Source organism: Eurypyga helias, unplaced genomic scaffold (genome assembly GCF_000690775.1).
Source record: "Eurypyga helias isolate BGI_N326 unplaced genomic scaffold, ASM69077v1 scaffold9219, whole genome shotgun sequence".
NCBI lineage: Eukaryota > Metazoa > Chordata > Aves > Eurypygiformes > Eurypygidae > Eurypyga > Eurypyga helias.
In genome coordinates this window covers 1-21,381 of record NW_010271518.1, presented here as the reverse complement: position 1 = coordinate 21,381, position 21,381 = coordinate 1, and the positions used below count along the sequence as shown (strand labels likewise).

The 21,381-nt window shown below is 49.9% G+C and overlaps 2 protein-coding genes across 2 annotated transcripts in view; one reads left to right on the top strand and one right to left on the bottom strand.

Moving 5' to 3' along the window:
• CRYBG3 (beta-gamma crystallin domain containing 3) overlaps positions 1-3,603 on the top strand; it is a gene marked incomplete at its 5' end in the record, with an annotated part of 64,359 nt that extends 60,756 nt beyond the window's left edge. Inside the window, 3 exons of the mRNA XM_010158853.1 lie at positions 877-1,035; positions 1,577-1,736; positions 3,468-3,603. Of these exons, the coding sequence (XP_010157155.1) occupies positions 877-1,035; positions 1,577-1,736; positions 3,468-3,556 (408 nt within the window). The remainder of the gene's footprint in view (positions 1-876; positions 1,036-1,576; positions 1,737-3,467) is intronic.
• A 2,552-nt stretch (positions 3,604-6,155) lies between these two features.
• On the bottom strand, positions 6,156-18,145 carry MINA (MYC induced nuclear antigen). The gene is made up of 9 exons (XM_010158852.1): positions 17,713-18,145; positions 16,251-16,370; positions 14,747-14,875; positions 11,796-11,899; positions 9,044-9,146; positions 8,286-8,451; positions 7,717-7,805; positions 6,981-7,064; positions 6,156-6,314 (listed from the first exon to the last, which is right to left on the bottom strand). The coding sequence occupies exons 1-9, from the start codon at positions 18,142-18,144 to the stop codon at positions 6,156-6,158; spliced, it is 1,386 nt and encodes a 461-aa protein (XP_010157154.1). The 5' UTR covers position 18,145.
• Between the last annotated feature and the right edge of the window lie 3,236 nt (positions 18,146-21,381).

Sequence of the window (21,381 nt, the reverse complement as noted above, 5' to 3'; positions counted from 1 at the left end):
TTCCTATGCAGCAACGGTGTGTAGTGTTACAGGGCCTCCTTTGGCCGCTTCGTTGGGACTCGGCATTTGGGGGTTGTGCGGTTATTTTTTTGCTTTGTTTTTGTTTTGAATCCTGCAAGCCGAGGGCAGGTTCATGCCCTTGAGTTCCTGCAGTCAGCTACCAGCGCTCGACGCCTCTGTGGGCACGCGGTCCTTCGTTGTGAGGCTGGAGTAACGCTACAAACCTGCACCTCGTTATTATTTCTTGAGTTGTGCTTGAGTGCTTGAGTTGGGGTTCAGTAGAGCTGCCCTTCCTACCTCGCTGCTCCTTTATTTGCGCCGAAATCAGCGTCTGACAGAGCAGAAGCTCGAACCCTGTCGCAGCGCTGCGAAATCTCCTTTACTGAGTGAGCTGAGTAACCAGGGAGGCCAGGTCAGTGCCCCGTTGGCTGTGCGCGCTCAGAAGCAACGGTGTAACTCTGCCGTGTGTTCCAGTTAACGGGGTTGAAGCTGCTGGACACAGGGGGCTCTGGAGTTGTGTGTCCTGAGAATACAAAGCTTGTGGATTGCAGCCCATTTACTGGCCTTGGAATGAATGAAATGCGCTGAAGAGGGATATTTGCATATTGCAGGAATTAGGGGGGTTTTCTGAAAGATGTATTCATGTCTATAGAACCATCTGCCACTGCTGCTTACAGCTGTCCATCTGCATGTGAAAACCACTTCCTGCTGCTCTACAGCACATTCGTTTCCAACAGCAAAATCGCTGAGTGTCCCCATCTGCAGCTGGCAGTGGAACGTAGGCTGTCGAAAAGGGCTGAAGGATGGAGGGGAGGCCTTCCTACCTCCACGGGCTTGATCTCAGCCTTCTAACCGTCTTCCTTCCCACTGTTCCAGCCAGCGGTATACCTGCGAGTGAAGAACCGCGCCCAGGGTAAATACCTGACGGTGGCCGGAAGCCTGGCAGACGTGAGAGCAACGTCGGTGTGCGCGTCCCCGTACACTGGCAAGAACACCCAGGTCTGGCACTACTCTCATGGACTCTTCAAATCCAAGGTGAGTTTCCAGAGGCTGGTGCATGGCGGGTTTTGCCACCTGCTGTCCTTTCACCTTGGCCTCTTGCTTTTGCTGTAGGCTGGCGTTAACCCCGGGGTAGCTTTTGGCCTCTCCCGCGCCCCTTAAACCGGAACTCCTACAGCCTACATCCTCCTGCTGCGTACAGGCAGGTTGGATCAGCCTCGGCAAGTCGGACTACGTTCACCTTTGTCTAATGGGACTGATGTTCCTGGAAGTAGGAACCTGGTGTCGTCTAAAGTTGCAAGTTTAAGTTTATTACCGCTCAAGAATTAGGAATTTCTCTGAGCAGTAATGCAGGAAGTGATTGTGTTTTAATGCTGCTCTTGAGAGTCTGTTACTGAGATGAAGAGCTGGTGATTTAATGAGAAACCCCTGAAGTAACAGAGAGCACCGCCTCGCTTGCCAGGCTTCTGCCAGCTACAGCACGACTACTGCCGTGTGCTTGGTGCCGAACCGGAAACAGTCAGATATGAACCCCAGGCTCTGCGGCCTGGATCTCACTTCTCCGCTTGCTCCGTAGGCTAACAACGCCTGCCTGGATGTCATCGGTGGCAGAGATGTGCCTGGGGCCAAAGTCGCGCTCTGGGCCGAACATGGGAAGGACAGGCAGAAGTGGAGGCTCAGTGAGGATGGAACCATCCGGTCGTACCTCAGCGACCAACTGGTGCTTGACATCAAAGGTATTTTTGATTTAAAAAACCAAAACCCTTAAACCTCCCATGTTCCAAGTGCACTTTTTTCATTGAGATCAGTTGCCGTATTCCAGCTCTTTTTGGACTTAATACTGAATCCTGTCTTTCCTGTGAGGTTTATGTCCAGTTGCTGGGCGGTGGGACGAGAAACGACAGGGCAGGGGGGAACCTTACTCATTTGATCCCAGGGGTTTATTTTGATCAGTGAACTGTTCTGCTTGAGGGAGCCAAGTAGTGCTGATGGCAAGACGGGCAGGGCACAGCAGACAAGCAACCACGAACAGGGGTGGCTCAAAAAGAGGGAAGCGCTCGCTCCTGTTGCTTTCAGGCTGGGTAAAACTGTCGCTGCTCAAGGCCTAGTCCTTCCCATTATCCATCATGGCAGAACTGCCTCACTGGAGGATGCCCCTTCCGCACGCACCGCTTGCTCCAGCCCTGCTGCGGGCGCTGTCCCTAGGGACGAGCCGTGCGGGCAGTGGCTGGGGGCTCTGCGGTGCCGTCTCCTCCGCTGAAAGGTCTCCGCAGTGACAGCCGAACACGCCACAGGCCTACAGGGAGCCAGGGTCACGGCCCAGCCCACCACTGAAGGCATCCGCCTCTTCGGTGAATGTCTGACTGGCTGTGACACAGCCGGCCTCTGGGGCCCAAACGTAGCCATTTGAACTCCTAGAGCATTCCCGGCTTCCGGAACCGGGGAGTTTAAACACCGCTGTCCCTAGTAAGTAGTTACTACAACGCCACCAAACGCAACTGGTAATGCCAGTGGTGGCTCCTGTGGTATCAGAAAGCTGTGCTGCCTGGGTTACTGCAAGGCAGGATGCTGAAGGCTGGGTGGGGCGAGATAGCGCTTGAAAAGCTCTCCAGACCATTTATTTCTGTGAGGGGGTACGGTTTTATTTATGGCGTCATGAGAAAAAATGCACTAGCCTTTCTGTGCTACCTGTATGCGAAGGATAGCAGTTTTATTTCGAGGTCTTCCCACCTTTGTGGTTGAAACCTTTGCAGTCCTCTGGGAGAGGACTTTTTACAAGAGCCTGTAGTGATAGGACCAAGGGGTAACGGGTACAAACTGAAAACACGGAGGTTTAGATTAGATATCAGGAAGAAATTCTTCCCAGAGAGGGTGGTGAGGCAGTGGAACAGGTTGCCCAGAGAAGCTGTGGATGCCCCATCCCTGGAAGTGTTCAAGGCCAGGCTGATGCGGGATGAGGCGTTGACCAACCTGGTCTAGTGGAAGATGTCCCTGCCCATGGCAGGGGGGTTGGAACTGGATGATCTTTAAGGTCCCTTCACACCCAAACCATTCTGATTCTATGAAACGGATGCACTACGCCAAACAGCCTCACGTCAGTCTGTGCCCAGTCCACCGCAGCAACAGCCGCCTTAAAAACCCTGACGCGCAGGAGGAGCTCGGGGTCTGCCGAGAGCAAAACCTGCAGCAGCGCTGCTTCTGCACACAAAGGTGTACCGCAGGGCTCCGGCGTGTGGGACATTCTGCTTCCGAAGGGCCGGAGCTCCTCGGAGCCAAAGCAGCCAAGCAGCCGTTGGAAGGAGACAGCGCACAGAGGCAGAGGGAAGGACGGACTCCAGCCCCGGCCTCAGGGGACTCCTGGGTTTCAGCCACTTACCCTACCTGCTCCCACTTCTGTAAAGATTATGCATGGGCTTTTCTGAGTGTTTCTTTTAAAGATTGTTCCTTCCTGCTGTTTTGTTTTTAAGGAGGAAACCATTATGACAAGAATCACATCGTTATGAACCAGCCAGTAGACGACAGACAGTCCCAAAAATGGGATATTGAAATACTGTGAGTAAAACCCGCCCGCAGACGGACCTCGTGTGGGTTATTGACATCTGGAGCGGGGGGAAAAATACCCCCAAACTACTGAAGTCAAGCACCACTGGAACCTTAAGCAGCACCTCCTCTCTGCTTCCCTGCAGACCAGCACCAGCTCCTAAGCCAACGGAATTTTGCACATATGTGGAAGATTGGAGGTCGATCAGATGTCTTTCCGCAGGGAAACTGGCTCTTTAGAGGCTGCTCCCACGAAAGCTGCTATTGCTCTTCATCCGAAGGACAGAAAGCAGATGCAGGTGTGGCAGGATATGGCACACTTCAGCCACCTCGGCTTTACCTCCCTCAAAACTGACGGAGGAATGCACTACTTCTCTTGAAAGGGGCTGTTGGACTTCTGTGTCCCGAGTGAAACAGGCTCCAAGCGATCCTGAAGCTCAAATCCTGCCTCTTTTGCTGAAATGCAGCTTATTTTGTTTGCAAAGACAACAACTTCGAACTGGAATCGCCAGCTCAGCAGGGCAGCAGAGAAAGCCTGGCTTTCAGCCTGGAACGATGCCAGGAGGCAGGCCTTTGCCTTCATTTCCTCTAGAATTCCACTTTTCTGGAGTCAGGAACTGGCTCTGCTGCCCCACGGCCCCTTTCCAACCCACGCAACGGCGAGTTCTCGCCGAGGGGTCACTCTCAGCGTGGCGCCGCAGGTGCAGGTATCAAAGGAGCGAGTGGTCCTGGGTCAGGGCTGGCCACCTGTAGAGCAGCGAGGGTTTTACCTCCAGCGGCACGCTGGTTTGCTGTAAATAGGTTAATTTAATACAGCGGAATTCGGTCTTGAAACCGTGTCTTCCTTCAGAAAATAAGTCACCCCAGTACATACCCTCAGAGGTGCTGGCAGCCTGCGTTTCGGCGCTCGCTGCCCGCCGCGTAACGGGGCGTAAAGGTTGCTGTGGCGCGTCCCGACACGCGCATCCTCTCCCAGAGGACGAGGACTCGGACTGATGGCCCAGACCTTGGCGCGACGCCGCTGCTGTCCTCTATTGCAGCGCGGGGCAGCTGGGCTACTAGCTGCCACCGGAGGCAGATCCAGCCCAGCGCCTTACCGGCTGCGAGCAGCATGTTCCTCGCTCCAGGCTGACACAGGGAGAAGGGACTCCGGACAGCTACGAGAACCTGGCATGGAAGAGCAGTCTCTTCCATCACGGGTCACGTCATTCCACTGCAGCATCACTGACTTCAAGGAAGTATATTTTTTTTTCTCCTTATTTGTATATCTGGGGTATGTATTTCTACGACTATTTAAGGAGATCAGGTTAGCTGAAGCCAGTCCTTCAGTTCCCAAAAGTTGTAACTACTCCAGTTGAGCATTCAGAGAGGATTCATCCCCCAACAAATAAAAAGGCGTAACCCCAAGTTTGCCACAGAAACACAATATATGGATGTCTATTTTTGTATGAGATGGAGTTCTTTATAGTACTATTTAAAAAAAAAGGCAATTATCGACTTGCACTTACTATTTTACATTCTAAAATGATCCTGAATCTGCGGTTTAAGCGACGGATCTCACACGTACGTATACCTTTTTCCAACTCAAGCACTTGTTTAGGTTTTTTATGTGTCAGTGTATCAGGCCTTCCAGGCACGATTTACTTTCCCTAGGAAATTTTAAAAGCCTGTGTAAAAAGCTGTCATCTTTTAACCCACAAATGACTGAATTGTGGTTGGGGTGTCAGTGCTACCTGACAAGCTTTTGTACTTCGGAGATCTTGAATGTAAAATGCTAAGCATGTACATTTTAATTGTGTAAAACTTGTTTTTAGGAGGAACATTTTGCTTGTTGGTTTCTTTCTAAACAAACTAAATACAACTCCTGTTTTTAGCCGGTGCCGAGCGCTGTCCTGTAAAACAGCTCCCTTCAAAGGGACACCGAGGGGTAAGGAAGGACACTGAGGGTGTGACTAACGTGCAAACTCACGTACCGGCACAGACGTGGGTGCAGAAGTGTTAACTGTGTGACTCCCACCAAACCTCACTCAGGTGAGCACTGGAGCTCCAGGTTCCAGGTACAGGTCCCCGGGTTACTTCCATGGGGCCTGGGGGCTGGAGGAGGTAGAGGTGAAGTACTCTTGGTTGTTTGCTTATTCCAGAGGTGGCACTACATGAGAGGGAAGGGGGTGTCTGGGGCAAAGCCAGACAAACACAACAAATGGGTTTTCTTCCCAGTGAGCTTCACCAATGAAAAAACAAGCTCCTAGTTTTTGCCTGAGGGCCTGGAGCCTGCTGCTTCACGTGTACCTTTGGATGACCTCTGCATCAAGGGATGTATCCAAAGGAAAGGGGATGCCACGGCACTGGTGTTACTACGACTGACTTATCCGTCCACAGACGTGGGGCTGTGGCTGATGGGCCAGCGAGTGGCTCACATGGTTGTCCCAAAGCGAAGGAAAGAAAAGCAGCATTTGGCACCAGAAAGCAGCAAAGTACATCCATTGCAATGCTTTGTTAGAGAGCAATACAAACCAAAGGCTGGACGGATAAAAGCCATAATTTAATAAGCCTTTCTCGAGAGATTCTTAATGGGCAGAAACACTACTTCAAGGAGCGGCTCATTCACCAAAGCATCAAATGACTTCGATTAGACACTCAGTCCATAGGGACAAGGCAAGGTTTTCTTTCTCTTCATCCGAGATAAGCTTAAGCTCTTTAACACAAACAGCACTGCTGCTCCAGATCTGCTTTAGCGCGTCCAAGTGTGACAAAGGAAACCGCAGTCCGTGAGTCTGCCGGGGGCAAAAAAAGTCATTAAAACTCAATCAGGGTACTGTCCCTTCTTATAACCAGCGAGCTGGGCAGCACCATCCTGCCAGCTTCCCCAGCCAACAAACAGCTGCCATCTCCGCGTCTTCCCTGTGGGGGAGGGAGGCTTGAGGTCCATGGCCCCATCAGTGAAAGCGTTTACTCACGCTGCTGGCCCGGCCCACCCCACCCCACCCCCCCATCTGGCAGCACACTCCAGTGGGTACACTGTGACAGGGGTTCAACGTGGCATGTGCGTGAGGCGCAGGGATCCCGGCTACTAGTGACCTTCTGCTGGCACATCCAGTGGCCTTAATAAAGGATGTGCAAATGCAGACAGAAGAGACCCTTCCAGTAGCTTTGCCACCCAGGACATAAGACGTGTAGGAAATCCTGTTAACACCTCAAGCGTTTAATTTAAGCATGAGATCACGTTACCGCGTTGTGCTGCTAACTGCCTCCGTGTTGCAGCCTCAGCTCGCCCGGTACTTGGGAGAAGGGCAGAAATACTCAGCGTGCTGAGGAACCCTAGGCCCCAGCCAACCCCCTCAGTCAGGCTCTTCTAACGCAGCAAAACCCAACGTGGCCCTGAGGCTTTTGGGGTGTGCGCGGGGTGAACAAACCTGTGACGTGCCCTCCTCGCTAGCCGCCTCATCTTCTGTCCCCATCATGTGAGTTTCCCTCCTGTTCTTCAATGAATGATACACATAAACCATCTCTCTGCGGATTTCATCCTAAAAGACAGCAGGAAGAGCATGGTTACTTCAAACTCATCTCACTCAAGCGACAACGTTGGCTCCTTAATTCTGAACCCACTGTAACAGCACTGAAAGCAACTCGCCCTCCGAACCGACTGATCCAGCGGCCACCCGCTACCGAAATGAGGGAGTTGTCAGATGTACAACCCGTGCTCGTCTGCCTCCACCAGACTCACAGGGCTGAAGCCGTACACAACAGGTGCCTTTTAGGATACACCTCCTAGAAGCTCTTAATGCAGGAATCTGCATCAGTGAATTCCCACCACGACACTGATCTGTCCCTTTAAAAGCGTACGCCTGTAGCATTCCACCGTCAAGGCTGCGCAGACCGACCCAGAGCGTGGTGGGCAGGGGCCACACAGAATTTGTTGGCACAAGTCTGGCACGTGTGCTGTCACTCGGGGTTCGGCTGTACGACATCAGAAGGCAGGGTTGCAAAAGACAGTTCCCAAAACCCACACGTGGCTGGACAACAGCAACGCCGTCATCTCCTAACCAACCCCGGGGGCATGCAGGATCCGACAAAGCACAGCCGCAGGGCCCTTCCTGACCAGTACAACAGCTCCCAGGCATCGTGCTCCCCAGCACTCCCAGCCCAGGCAGGCGAGGGTGGTGTCGGTCCACTTACGGAATTCTCTTGATCCGGTTCCACCGTAACGACAGCATGATCTCTGAACTGCAGTCTGATTTTGCTATCTATTTTTGGCAACTTCCCACCTGAGAAAAATAGAAGTCTTGTGTTAGAAAGGAAGGAAACCAAACAAAATTGAGCCCTTTGTGCACCACCCACTCTCCTCTGGCTAGAGTTTCTGTTAGCCTGTGCTTCAACACCCACATGTGCTCCAGCTGGGAAGGGGAAGGGGACTTTCTTACTCTCACCTTTACAGTCCAGAGATAGCTGTAAGAGCAAGCTCAAGTATAAGGGCAAATTCTACCAGTTAAACATTCACAGTGCCCATCAGCTGATGAAAGTAGCCAATTCCAGCCTAGGATAACTCCTGTTTTGCTCTGATAGAGGTGCCAGCTCTTCCACCAGACCCGGGGAGTTACCTGACTGAGGTGTGCAGATGCACAAGACGACGCTGACGCTCTAATCTCTGCCTACCGTAAAATACCAGAGTGGTAAGGGGCGGAGTTAGCACCCGCTCTGCCGTCACATCAGCCAAGGGAACGGGGAGGGGTAACTTCGAAATCTACCTGGGGTCAAAAGATCAGCCTCACATCCCAAGCAAGGTGGCAGCCGGTTCATAATGAAATCCTTCTTCATGTCGGATGATCTCAGTTCTCTGGTGTTTTCCACACGGTCTGCAAGCCTTCTCAGAAGGCTGCTCAGTTTTTCTGTTGAGTCGGCTATGTCCACCTGCTAAATACGCACACAGAGTTGCTCTGACATGAATTCAAGCTAAACAGCCTAGCCTGAGGAGAAAGAGGGGCAGCAGTGCAGTGAGAAACTGGATAGTCCTCTGTCATCTCTGCAAAGGGTAACAACGTCTTGTCATTTACACATGTCACAGGAGCTGTTTGCGCAGCCTTAAGCAGTTCCTCGTGTGGCTGAGACACTGGTTCCTGCTGTGTGCTGAGCAGCTGCACAACTGGACTACCCTAAAAAGGTCACGGAACAATTTATGGCGCCACTAACGCTGAAAGATTCAAAAGCTGAGTCTGACAGGAACTGCCTGTCTGACAGCTCCAAAGCAAATGCCAGTACTTCTAGAAGGAAACAAGCCACACAAGGACACTGTGATAGGAAAGGCAGTGCAGTGACCTAGGCAAGGCTTCAGATGGAGCAAACCTCCGACCAGTCATCCTGAAGACTTTAAAAGAAGTGGCTGTGCTGCCAGACGAGATCGTGCCATTGCACTGCGCCTTCAAAGCAGCCCAACGAGACGCGTGCTTGCCTTGGTGCTGGAGTTTCAGCTGGCTGCATGCTTATTCCCTTAGTCCCAGCTGCTTACCATGAGCAGCTGCCTCGGTATGCTTGTCCGCAGTGCCACATCTTCTTTTGCTGTCTCAAACACAAGGCCGGGAATTGTATCCAGTAAGAAATCTCCCCAGGAGCTGAAGGACAGGAGGGAAAAATTTACTAAAATAGTTGCACTGAAATGAAACAGACAACTGATGTCAAGGGCTGGAAGTTCCAAATCTGCTTTGTGCCTTTGGCCCTGCCGTTACCACTCTGTAGCCTCACACAATAACTCGCTCCCATCTCACCTGTGTGTGTGTCCTCACTAGCTCCAGGTCAGTGGGACTCCGAGAGGGAAGGAACTGGCTTGAGAAGGGTCCAGGTTGTTCTGATTGAGGTGCTTGGCATTTATCGGTGGTGTCAGCTTAAAGCTACCCTCAGCGGATGAAATTCCTACCGGGACCGTTACTGCCCAACCGCACGCACACACGGCCTCGCTGCACACACTGAGGTGCTTGGGCTTGTGTATCACTGAAAATGCTTTTGAGGCACTTACAGTGAAGGAGGAAATGCACCCAGGGTTATCAAAGCCAACACAGGACCAGTTTCTAGCTTTGCTACAAACTAATAACCCCAGGAACAAGACCCCTGCCTGTCTCTACAGGGATTTTAATGATACTTACACACCCAACAGGCACCTTGTAGGTGTCTTGTTTGTGTTACATCCCCACTCTTAGCCTACATAAAGAAAAAGATAAAATTTGTAAAAAAAGGCCTTCGTTCTCTGTGCTTCTGTTCCCCAGTTACAAGAATAAACTCGAGGAGGGGAGGGAGGACTGCTGCCCACACCTTCTCTGCCTCGCCTGAGCCAACCTCATCAGGAACAGGCATGCCTCTCAGGCAGAACCCCTGTCCTGTCCACACGTGTCCTCTCTCCCTGCCACATCCTCAGAGGGCGAGTGCCCAGCATCCAAGGGTGCCAGCTCACTCCCACCCGCCTAGAGCTGGCAGCAGAGCAGGGCCTGCCCTCCCACACACACTTCACCCTCCGCTCCTGCTCTCCCTCAGCAGCCCCCATGTTCAGCACTGATCTCTGGATGCTACTTCAGAATAAGAAAAACAACCGAACATGACTCGTTATAGTCTCATTTACACTATTTCTATCCTCTTAAGTGTTCCACTGTCTGCTGCACGCTGGGAGGGAAGGACTCTGGCCGATAAAGACTTCTTACTGCTTCCCTTCTCTTGCCAGCAACTGTCTTCAACTGCTCACTGAGCTTCCGAACTCCTCTGCTCGTAGCAAACTGGCACACACACGCAAACTTCCCTGCCTGCGGGGACGTGGCCCAGAGGAACCGTCCTCCAGCACACAGTGGAGTCCCTTGGTCTCGGTGCCTAAAAAGCCCCGCAACTGCCACTTGCGCCAGCGCTCCTCCCTGCCCAGCTCCTTCTGCGCGTGCCACTTCCAAAGTGGTCACAATGAGTCCAAACCTCCTCCATACTAAGGACTAGCTATTTTCAAGGAGCGCTTTTCAATTTTCCGAGGACACGTTTCCAGACCACACCTTGTTCTACAAGCCCAATGAAAACACCAGCCCCTATCAGGATTGTTGCTTCTTTTACCTACGCTGGCTGAAAGCAGGGGCAGAGGCAGGCTCTTCTCTGCCAACAGTCTCAGTGGATGGCGCTTCCACTTTTTAAATCCTTAGAAGGACAGAACTCCTCAAGCATTTCCTTTTTCCTCTCCTCACTCTGACATGAGCACCCTGGGACCATGCTCCCAGACAGCCCCGTTATCACGGAGAAACCGCACTGAGCCCGCACAAGGCTGTCAGAACAGCAAGGCTGTTAGAAGGAACTGACCTCCTGTCTCCCCAGCACTACTGAGTTACCAGCAGCACTGACATCCTGGGCTGCCAGAATGGTACAGCGGGCGGTCAGAGATTCATCTTGCAATCTACCACATGCCCAAACTTGTCGTGCCCTGTTTTGCGGCTGACGGGAGTCCTTCCCAATTCCTGACTCGGAGCAGTGACTCCAAACACAGCACCTGAGAGGCCGGTCAGGTGGCAGCCGCGCGTCCCTGCGTGCCGACGTCTCGGTGGGCGTCGAAGGAAATCTGACTTGCGAGCACAGGGCAGGAGACGGAAGAGACAGGCAAGGAGAAAACATTTGAGAAGGGAGAGTTTGTGGCGAGTCGGTGAGAACAGGGGTGGGTGATGATCAAACGCAGGAGAAAACAGGATGAAAGGAGTAACCCGTGACTTTATCTGGGTTATGAAACAAACAACAGCTTCAGCCACCCGTGAGAATGTTTTTTTAAACACAATAGTGAGTTTGCAGTTTCCACATTAAGTGGAAACATTAAGTAAGTAATAAAATAACCAATTAAAAAGCAATCAAGCTGGCTGCGTGAAACCCTGGTAAATAGGCTGCTTCAGACAACAAGGCTCTCGCTCCCCTCCTTCCCCCACGCCCCCAGACCTTCAATCACTCCCACCCGAACGCCAGCTCGCCTCCTGTTACTAACAGCCAGGCACATAGGCGGTAGAGGTACCTACACACAGTCCATGTCACCGCACCTCTGGGGGACAGGGACATGCCCGACCCCTGTGTTATTCACAGAAAAACAAACCACACAAGGGCTGCCCAGAATGAAAAGAGCTCAGCAGAGCTCGTTAGGAGGTGGTGGGTTTTTTAAACATTGGCTTCAGGTGTGTGCTATTCACACACGTCACCTGGCAGAGGAAAGCTGTTTTCAGAAAAGCCATACTAAAAAAACCAAAGTAGTAAAGAATAATTACTTGTTTTGGTAGGTGCTGATGGTCACGTGTGTAGAATAGGAGGTCCCGAGAGGAGTGTCAGCTTGGTGAATAGTCCCTCTTGGGAAGTACAGTAAGTCACCTGGCTGCAAAAAAATAGAAGAGGGTTGATGGGCACCTGGTCAAGCCTCGCTGTAGTCAAAACAGAGGAACTACTCTCAGAGCAGACAAATAACGTGTATTTTTTAAATTCACAAAATAGAGAGAAATTCTCCACTGTGCACTTCAACAACATAAAATAAAGCACTACAAGCCAGAAGCCTGACACCTTGGACCTTCCAACTTGCTGTCAGTGGTTACCACACACCTGTCTGAAAGCACAAAGCAAGTGTTTAGCATTACAGAACGTGCACACTCCAACTCAGCGGCATACAGGGACAGAGAAGCAGCCGAGATGAGCCTGCTGACAACCCAGCGAGCCAGCAGAGGAGCAGTGCAACGTGAGTTTGGTCAGATCCTGTCAAAAGAGAAGGCCAGTATTCCCCAAGAAAAGCCAAATATTCTCTAAAGATGGCAATCTGTTCTTACAATACTGTTGTTTGAAATTTTCAGTTAAAACACTTAAAAAACTAGTACAACCTTTCTTCTCTCTGTCTCTCTTCTCACCTATCTAAAGTAAATCTCCACACTGATAAAAATGTAGATTAGGAAAGTCAAGAGAAAACTGCAAAGCACATAAAATTGCATCCAAGAAGGAAGAATCAGTCCACTTACAGCTTCTCTTTTAAACATATAGTTGAATAGCACAGTCAAAGAGAAAATTCATAAAGCAACAGTGATGAAATTTGACTCCTTTTTAATGTTACCATTCCTTAAATTCAGTCACATGACCAACTTCTAAGAGCCTCTCTAGCAGAGACAGATTTCAAGTGAACACTACCTGGTTTTTCACTGAATCGAACAGTCTCTTTAGATTATGAGGCTTCACAAGATCAGCTCTCTTCCATCTATAACAAGCTGCAGAGCACCACAGATCAGCTATTTACTTGTTCTGAAGCAAGCCCCCTCCCGCCGTTCAGCTGCCTTCCTCAGCAGCCCAGGGGCTACGCTAACCAACCAAGGGTATTTGGAGGTCTCTCCACTTGCCATGTGTCACATCCCCCGCGAGAAAACAAACTGGAGGGAGGGTCGCTGTTGTGGGAAGGTTGGAGCCCTCCACATCTACCGGAGTGCTGACAAACCAGTCTGCCAAAGAAATTACTTCATGCTGTAGCAGCCCATGCCTACCACGAAGAGGCCAGGACCGTGATTTTGCAAAGCAGTCTTCGCTGCAACGTCCAGCTCTTACTCATCTGATCTGCTGGGCAGTCTCAGCAACGCCCTTCTCGTGAGCCAGCAAGCACAACGCTCTTTAATTAAAATCATCAGAATCTTCGCAAGCTGGCAGCACGCATCTCATCACTTTGCCACCTTCTACCCTCTGCATCAAAAGAAGGAAGGGCAGAAAGGGAGAAACCAGCCAGTTAAATGGAAAGTCATTTAACGGCCAGCTACCGAGTGAGCTCTGTGCTTGGTGTCAGGATCGAACCAGCCATGGCCACAGCCTGCTGCAGCATCACCGAGACACGCTGCGGCTTGGGACCGCACACACAAAGCAGCGTGCCTCTGCTCTGTCAGCTAACGGTTTTTGGAGGGAAGGGAGACCACCACCCACAGAGTCTCTAACCGGTCCATTTGTTCTCAAGTGGATGGCAGACAGGAGACAGGAAAAAGGAAATATTCGAGAAAGATGTTTAAGGAGGAAGTAAGTTGTCTAAGAGCATCCCTGCCAGAGACAGCTTCAGACAGGCAACCAAGATCTGACCGCAGCCACCCAGAAGAAATGGGTCATGGGAAGTGAAGAGCATCAAGCAGCAGAAAAATTTAATTAAAAACTTAGATCATTTTTAAACCCTTTTCAGAGGGTTCAGATCATTTTTAAACCCTTTTTTATTCACTCCACTAATGTCAACAGTAGGCTTGTGGGATACATCATTATTCCATAGAAATCAAAGGCATTGAAGTCCGGCCCAAAATGATCCGGACATTAAAAGGGAACTGCAACTCAGTAGACTCTGCATCATCACAGCACGACAACTGAATATTGCCACCTGTCAAACTACACATCTAGCGATCTCAGTACCGCATCACGCGTGTCACACTATTCCTGAAGTACCTACACCCACAGGCAGGTCCGGACACGGGTCTCTTGCAGAGAGAGGCTCCGAGACAGGACACAAGGCAGAGAAACCGAGGAGGCTTCTGACACAGAGCAGCCCTGTCTGCTGGGTAATAACACATGCCAGAAGCACGAAACCGAACAGGACAAGTACCAGATGTCCTGGTGTCAAAGGAGCTGCATTCATTGATCTGCATGAAATGCTCTTTTTATTCCAAAAACCAGCCAAACACTTGATGCTCATGTTTGGGAAAAAAACTATTAATACAGCAAGTTAATACAGGGTTCAGATCATGCTTTTGTTTATCAGCCAAGGATAAACATTTAAATCTAATTCACCAGAGCAGTGACAACCTTTGGTAGAGCAGTAAGTCTTAGTGCACAGAAGGATTAGCCTGACTGAGTACAGACCTCATGTGAAAGCACAAAAATGTTTCATAACCATATATAAACCCAGTGTGTTTTCTGCACACAACCCCACAAGCGTGATCCAGGAGTCGAGGTGCCCAACTTAGAGAACATTGGAGAATGTCCAGAAATAACTGGTTTCTTGGTCTATTATTTAATGCTAAAGCAAAGGATACCTTTGAAAAAGGATAAGTTAGACAAGTATCACCCAAACTTCTCATGCTCACAGTGTTTTGTGCCCCAACCCTCCCCCAGTTTCACAACCATTGTTCAAAATGCTGCCTTCAAGGAATGGACCATGTTAAACACAACTACTTTTCAGGCACCCACAGCCCAAGACCAGGTAAAAGCAATTTGATTACGATACCTTTAATACAAATTCATGTGTGGGGTTCCCAATCCTGTCTTCCGATTCAACATTATATTCCCGAGCTAAGTGCACCGTTGGCTTATAGAGTCGCCAGTGTTTCTCGCCTTCTAGCTGCAGGATGAACACCTGCAAAAGACCATAAATCCAAAGGCATAAGGAAGCTTTGCTGCCCCTCACACGTCCAGCAGATCACAAATATTAACTTGCCTTCTTGGAAAGTCCACGGGGCCATGCCAGAAATCAGGGAGAGAAAGCAAACAGAAGTGACACAGGTTGTTTTTCTGACAAACAGACTTCACTTTCCCTGCTCTCAGCTGCTGTCCAGCATGGCAACCTTCTCACATTCATTTTCACATGTCTACAATGCAGAAATTTACATCTCAACTATTTCTCTTCTTGGAGACAACAGAGAGAGTTGTAACCTGCAATCTGTTTTATCCTAAGGTAAGCTTCTGGAAATCCCTGTTTCCCCTCTTCACTTAAACAGGTGCTTGACAACTAACTTGAAAGTAGTGCCTGCCACAGAGATGCTCAAAGTATCAGGTGAGAGAGGTCGTATCAGCATTCACTGACAAAGAGAAACATCTCATCAGAAACACCTCGGGGATGCCGCGAGCTGGGGCTTGTCATAAGCCAGAACATGCAGGCAGTGGGGCTGCTGAACAGCAAGCACAAGGAAAATGGAACTCCAGAGGTACGTAATAGAAATGAAAATAAAAAAAGGAAAAGCAAAATATACATTTAAGGGTGGTTTTGGTTTGGTTTAAGTAGGATAGCCCACTTCTTTTGTTGTGTTAAATGTAATGTCTAGTGCACTTGAGGCACTGGAACAGGCTTCCCAGAGAAGCTGTGGATGCCCCATCCCTGGAAGTGTTCAAGGCCAGGCTGGATGAGGCTTTGGGCAACCTGGTCTAGTGGAAGGTGTCCCTGCCCATGGCAGGGGGGTTGGAACTAGATGGTCTTTAAGGTCCCTTCCAACCCAAACAATTCTATCTATCTATCTATTTCAATGTTTCTTTTAGAAGCTAATTTAAATTGCATTTGGACCACAGGATCTCATCATACCAGTTTGAAAACAGCAGGGCCAGCAAAGAGGAACCAGCATAACCAGTCTGCTTCCACTGTCCAGTTGAAGAAAAAGCAAGTACTCAGTGAAGGAAAAAGGCACTTCTAGATTCCTGGGGGCCTGAATGAAGTGAAAATGAAAACAGCTTCTGCAGCTGGGAAAATGAATTCTCACCTAATGAAAACATGAGGTCTGGAAAGCACAGTTTACACGATATTACCATCAGATATTACCATTAGTACCTTTTCAGTAAAATTATACAGGAAAAACAACCATAAAGAAATACTTTCAACCAACTGCCATAAATTTCCAGTGGAAAAAAACATTTTTTCTATAGTAATTTATTTTATGAGAGGAGGGGGAAAGCGCACATACAGGTATCCACTGCCGCTAGCAAAAGTCCCCGCATGCTTGCACAAGGTTGTGCCGTCCTACCTCAACATCATCGTAGTGAGGGGGAAGGCCCTGCGACCCCTGCGGAGTAATGTAAACATTCGACCCAACCAGCGAGCCGAAGTAGCACTCCAGCTTCTCCTGGATCTTCCACAGCTCCTCCTTTAGAAAGAAACAGTGCTGTTACTACTGAAGAGCTCGGCCGAGCCAGGCTGCCGCCCGGCACGCAACCTCCCCTTCGCCTGGGAGGTTCTTCTAGCGTTCCCATCCCCACAGAGAGACGGAGCTGGGAAAGCAGGCGCTCACGGCAGGCACAAAGGAGGTCTGCCGTGAAGGGGATCGGTGGGCCGAGACGCATGATGCCCCAACATGGCGTTGGTGTTTGTGCTCTTCCCTGTGCCATTTTGGGGTTGCACAAACAGGGAAACAAGGCTAGACAGAGGAAAATAAGCCACCCCTCGTCCCACTAACAGCGAAACATCTTAAGACAGCAAACACATACAGGACTTGCATCAGAGAGAGCGTACAAAGGTCAGAGACACTCTTCCAGTGACTCCAATTGTTTGGGCATGCTCAAGAACAAACGTCACCTAACACATGACAGGTGAGGCACCGAAGGGATGACTCTCGTATCAGAAGATGCCAACTACCAGAGCTGTGCAGGTGCACCTTCAACCATAATTTAGGCAGGTTCAGCTCAAACTCTAGCTGTTTCAGCACAAGCCATGCCACATTTCAACTTCACGTGCAGATGCCCCGGCTACTGGCCACTGCAGCTGCACTTCAACAGAGATCAGCCAGCGACACTACACGTGGGGCTCAGCTGGGCATTTCGGTCCTTCACAATTAAATTGTGTTGGGACCCTGGGACACCAAAGGACTACCTGAATCCAAGCACGTTTAGGCATCCCAGTCCTTTGCACAACCATGCGGACACTCTCAACACAGGATGACTGCAAAAGCGTGAAAACAAACAAAAGAGGGAGGACACAGCTAAAATGGGGCGCCCCCCTTCTGTGGTGCAATTCAAAGCCAATCCAAGTGCCACAAGGAGTGTCCTGGATAGATTTTACATGGTTTCACACCCTGCCCTCTGGTAAAGGCAAGGGGTACAAAAGGCGCCATTTGCACAAGGAAGCGGTGGGCAGAAGGGATAGTTTAAAGCAGACACAGATGCATAATCATCAGTTCCGTGCATTTAGTTTTTTTCTAAACTTTTATGCGACAAAGCACATTTTTTAAAGGAATGCTTAACATTATCGTAATATATAAATTAATATTATAGATGCTCTTATTGCAGAGCACTGAAACGAGACAGGCAGTGCAAAAGTATGCACCATGTTTTAATTAATACCGTTTGTGCATAGATTTCAGTAGGTTATCAACATCAGCCACCTCCCCTGGCTTAACCGGGGACACAGATGGAGCGACATCTATTATGACTCAAGCAAAACACACCACATCATAAAACAGGAACTAATTACATACAGTGAAACGATCCAACCTTAAATCTCTGAGGCTGATGAAACTGTATTGTTGCCTTTTTCTGGTCAAAATCCTTCTTCAGCTGCATGTAGTTCACTCTGCCTTCTTTATTTAAAACTTTCTTTTTTCCATTCACACATCTGCAGATATTTACATCTCGCCCATAGTACAGACCCTGGCTGCACAGTTCCTTCAAATCTGACAGCTGGAACAGGGACTGGTAGTAAGCAGCCAGCCGAGGAGCATTTCTCTGAACGAGCAGCGGCTTTTGCTCCCAGTACTCCCTGAAAAACACCTCTTGTTTGATGGGAGAGATCAAGCTTCCAAAGAGGCTGTCTGGGCTCTCGAAACTCATGACTGATGGAGAGCAAGCTGCTTCCACCTTTGCTCGTTTACATGGTGCCTGCGTCTCTTTTCCCATTTCAGCATGCTTCCCTCCCTTCTTGGGCATGTTCCTGTACAAGAGGAGAGACAACCAAAAGAGTCAACCAGTAGCACAATCTCCAAAACTCATGGGCCCAGAGCAGCTTCACTTGCCTTCTCCAGTGGGATATGAGCGTACACTGAGAATGGCTCTGCTTCCACATGCTCACTATTTGCTCCAAGCAGCAGAACCAGGAAAGCCCACAGCAGGCCCCTAATCCTCTCTCAAACCTCAGCAAACTCCAAGGGGCTATACTGGGAGCCATTGCTCACAGCACCTCAAATCCCACAGCTGAGTTCATATGAAAAAACACACGATGGAACCCAATGGCCACACAGCAGATCCTGGCAAATGCAGGAACCCACCCGTGCAAAGAGCCTGGGGTGGACTGGTCTTCCCTAGCAAGACCTGCTAACTACTGAAAAATTAACTCATCTTTAAGAGATCCAATGGCAACACGCAAAGGGGGTGGGCAGAGGGGACAGGACCAGAAACTTGTACCCTATTACACTTCTTTGAAATGCATTAACGTTGGGGAAAAAAATGCACCAGTGGCTTTCCAGAGCACCACAGTGGATGTGCGGCCTTTCAAGTGCAGAACCCAACCTGTTATACACAGGGAATGGGATGGTGTGGTATGTGTTGAGGAAAGCTTTCCTTTGAAGCTGGCTTACACATTATAAACCCAGGGTCTGCACAGCTGTCCAGTTACCAGACTACAGCTTCAGCAGCAGAAGGCAGCTACTGCAGCGAGGGAATGCTGACACCAGTCTAACAGCATGCACCAAGGGCTTCACAAGAACACGGGAACAGCAAACACGGAAATGCAGTACGGAAAGGGGGAGGCCAAAAGTAGATTGGTGTGAAGGCAGAAGGAATATGTAACCGGGTTCAGTGGGCGAGGATGATTCGATTAGCAGGAAGGTTCCAGCAGCTTCCAAAGAAACTGAAAAACCCAGAGCAGATGCCTGTGTAGGTGGACTGGGATTTAGGAACACAAAGTGAAGACACCTGCTTGAGGTCTCAGGCCCTGGGAACTGCTTTATGCTGGGTTTTGTGGCAGTGCCAGGCACCTAGTGATGCTCCCCACAAAGTGACAGTGCCCCACATCTCAGCCTCTGTCAGGGTCTCCACACTGTATCTTGAATGGACAGGTTTAGCAAAACTACATTTACAGAAGACAGCAAACTTGGTTAGGCCTTTCCATTGATGCTATGCAATTACACCAAAACCTAAAACCTATTAGGTTCTGCTTCTGTCCCTGCAGAGCTCTCAAACTTTATGTTGCGTGTAGAACAAAAAGAATTCATTCATCAGAGTGCAGACATTTTAAGTTGGAAGTAATTTACTTTGTTTCTGCAGGTAGATAATACGTTCATTACTCATTATCTAAAGATCAAAAAGTTAATTCTCAAAGGGTTTATCTGCCAAGTTCTCAGGAAAGTCAAGGCAAAAAGCAAGTAACGGTAGGCATAACACCACAGTATGTGTAGACATACCTGCATTAACTCTTAAGCCTGTACTGGCATTTCATCCCCCAGAGTAGCCCAGAGCAGCAAGCAGCAGCAAAAGCCTGCCCGAGAACCCGAGTTAAGCATCCTGACGATGAGCTAGCACCAAGCCCTGTAGCACCGCAGCGTGCCAACTAGGCCTGGACTGGCCAACTCAAACCGACGCTGGGCATGTCTGAGCAAGTGTGCGAAGCCAACACACAAGAAGTTACAGCTTTCATCTGTAAGTAAAAATGACAGCTTTACTCCCAAAACTAAATGCTCTCATTTTTTAAGATCCTTTTACTTATACAGATCCCTTATCATTGGTGCTAGATGATCTTTAAGGTCCCTTCCAACCTAAACCATTCTGTGAATAGTAAAACCCCAGTCTTGGCATGTGCAGGCAGTGCTAAGCTCTCCCGTGCAGCTGTATGCAGGACACACTCGCTGCTCCACTAACTCCTGGGCAGAGCGTTTCATCAGTAGTTCCTGTAACAGCCTGTACCTCAGCAGTAACCTATGGGAGGGAATCCGTATCACCACCTCCCCGAGAGGATGGACATTCCAGGCTACAGCAACCTACAATTCTCAGTGAGGCAAGGGAATGCTTAGAAAGACTGAAAATCAATCCCCAATTGCTATCACTATCTGAAGATGCTGCCGGCACTCAGATCTCCAACTGACTTCCCCAAATGCCAGCAATACAAACATAACCAAGCTTGACTTGCCAGTTTGGAATCCCAGACCTAAATCCACCGTTCAACTTCTCAGCTCACACTGTATTTAACAAAGTTAAATTTAGGCATGTGCTATTCACAGAATGCAGCTTCATTTACACAGTGTGTTCTGTAGCGTTTTGTTAGTTATTACAAGCTTACAATCACAGAATGGTTTGGGTTGGAAGGGACCTGAAAAACCATCCCGTTCCAACCCCCCTGCCATGGACAGGGACACCTTGCACTAGACCAGGTTGCTCAAAGCCTCATCCAGCCTGGCCTTGAACACTTCCAGGGATGGGGCATCCACAGCTTCTCTGGGCAACCTGATCCAGTGCCTCACCACCCTCTCCGGGAAGAACTTCTTCCTGATATCCAATCTGAATCTCCCTGCTTTCAATTTAACCCTGTTCCCCCTTGTCCTGTCACTACAGGCCTTTGTAAAAAGTCCCCCCCAGCTTCCTTGTCAGCCCCTTCAGGTACTGGAAGGTGCAATAAGGTCTCCCCAGAGCCTTCTCTTCTCCAGGCGGAACAAGCCCAACTCTCTCAGCCTGTCCCCATAGCAGAGGGGCTCCAGCCCTCTGAGCATCTCCGTGGCCTCCTCTGGACTTGCTCCAACCAGTCAATATCCTTCTGATGTTGAGGGCTCCACAGCTGGACGCAGCACTCCAGGTGGGGTCTCACCAGAGCAGAGTAGAGGGGCAGAATCCCCTCCCTCGACCTGTTGGCCACACTTCTCTGGATACAGCCCAGGATACGGTTGGCTTTCTGGGCTGCCAGCGCACACTGCCGGCTCATGTTCAGCTTTTCATCCACCAGTACCAAGTCCCTCTCTGCCGGGACAGAGACAACACCGCAGCTACAGAAGGGGCCGGTTCCCACCAGACAAGAAGGGGTATTTCACACCCGTGTTTTCCAGCGGGCGGCCCACGTGTACCCGTGTATAAGCCCAGGCCTCTAAACTCGCCCAGCAACCGCAGGGGCTCAGCGGGAGCGGGAATAAAGATGCCCCAGCACCTCTGAGGCCACGCAACCCCCGCTGCCCCGACGTAACG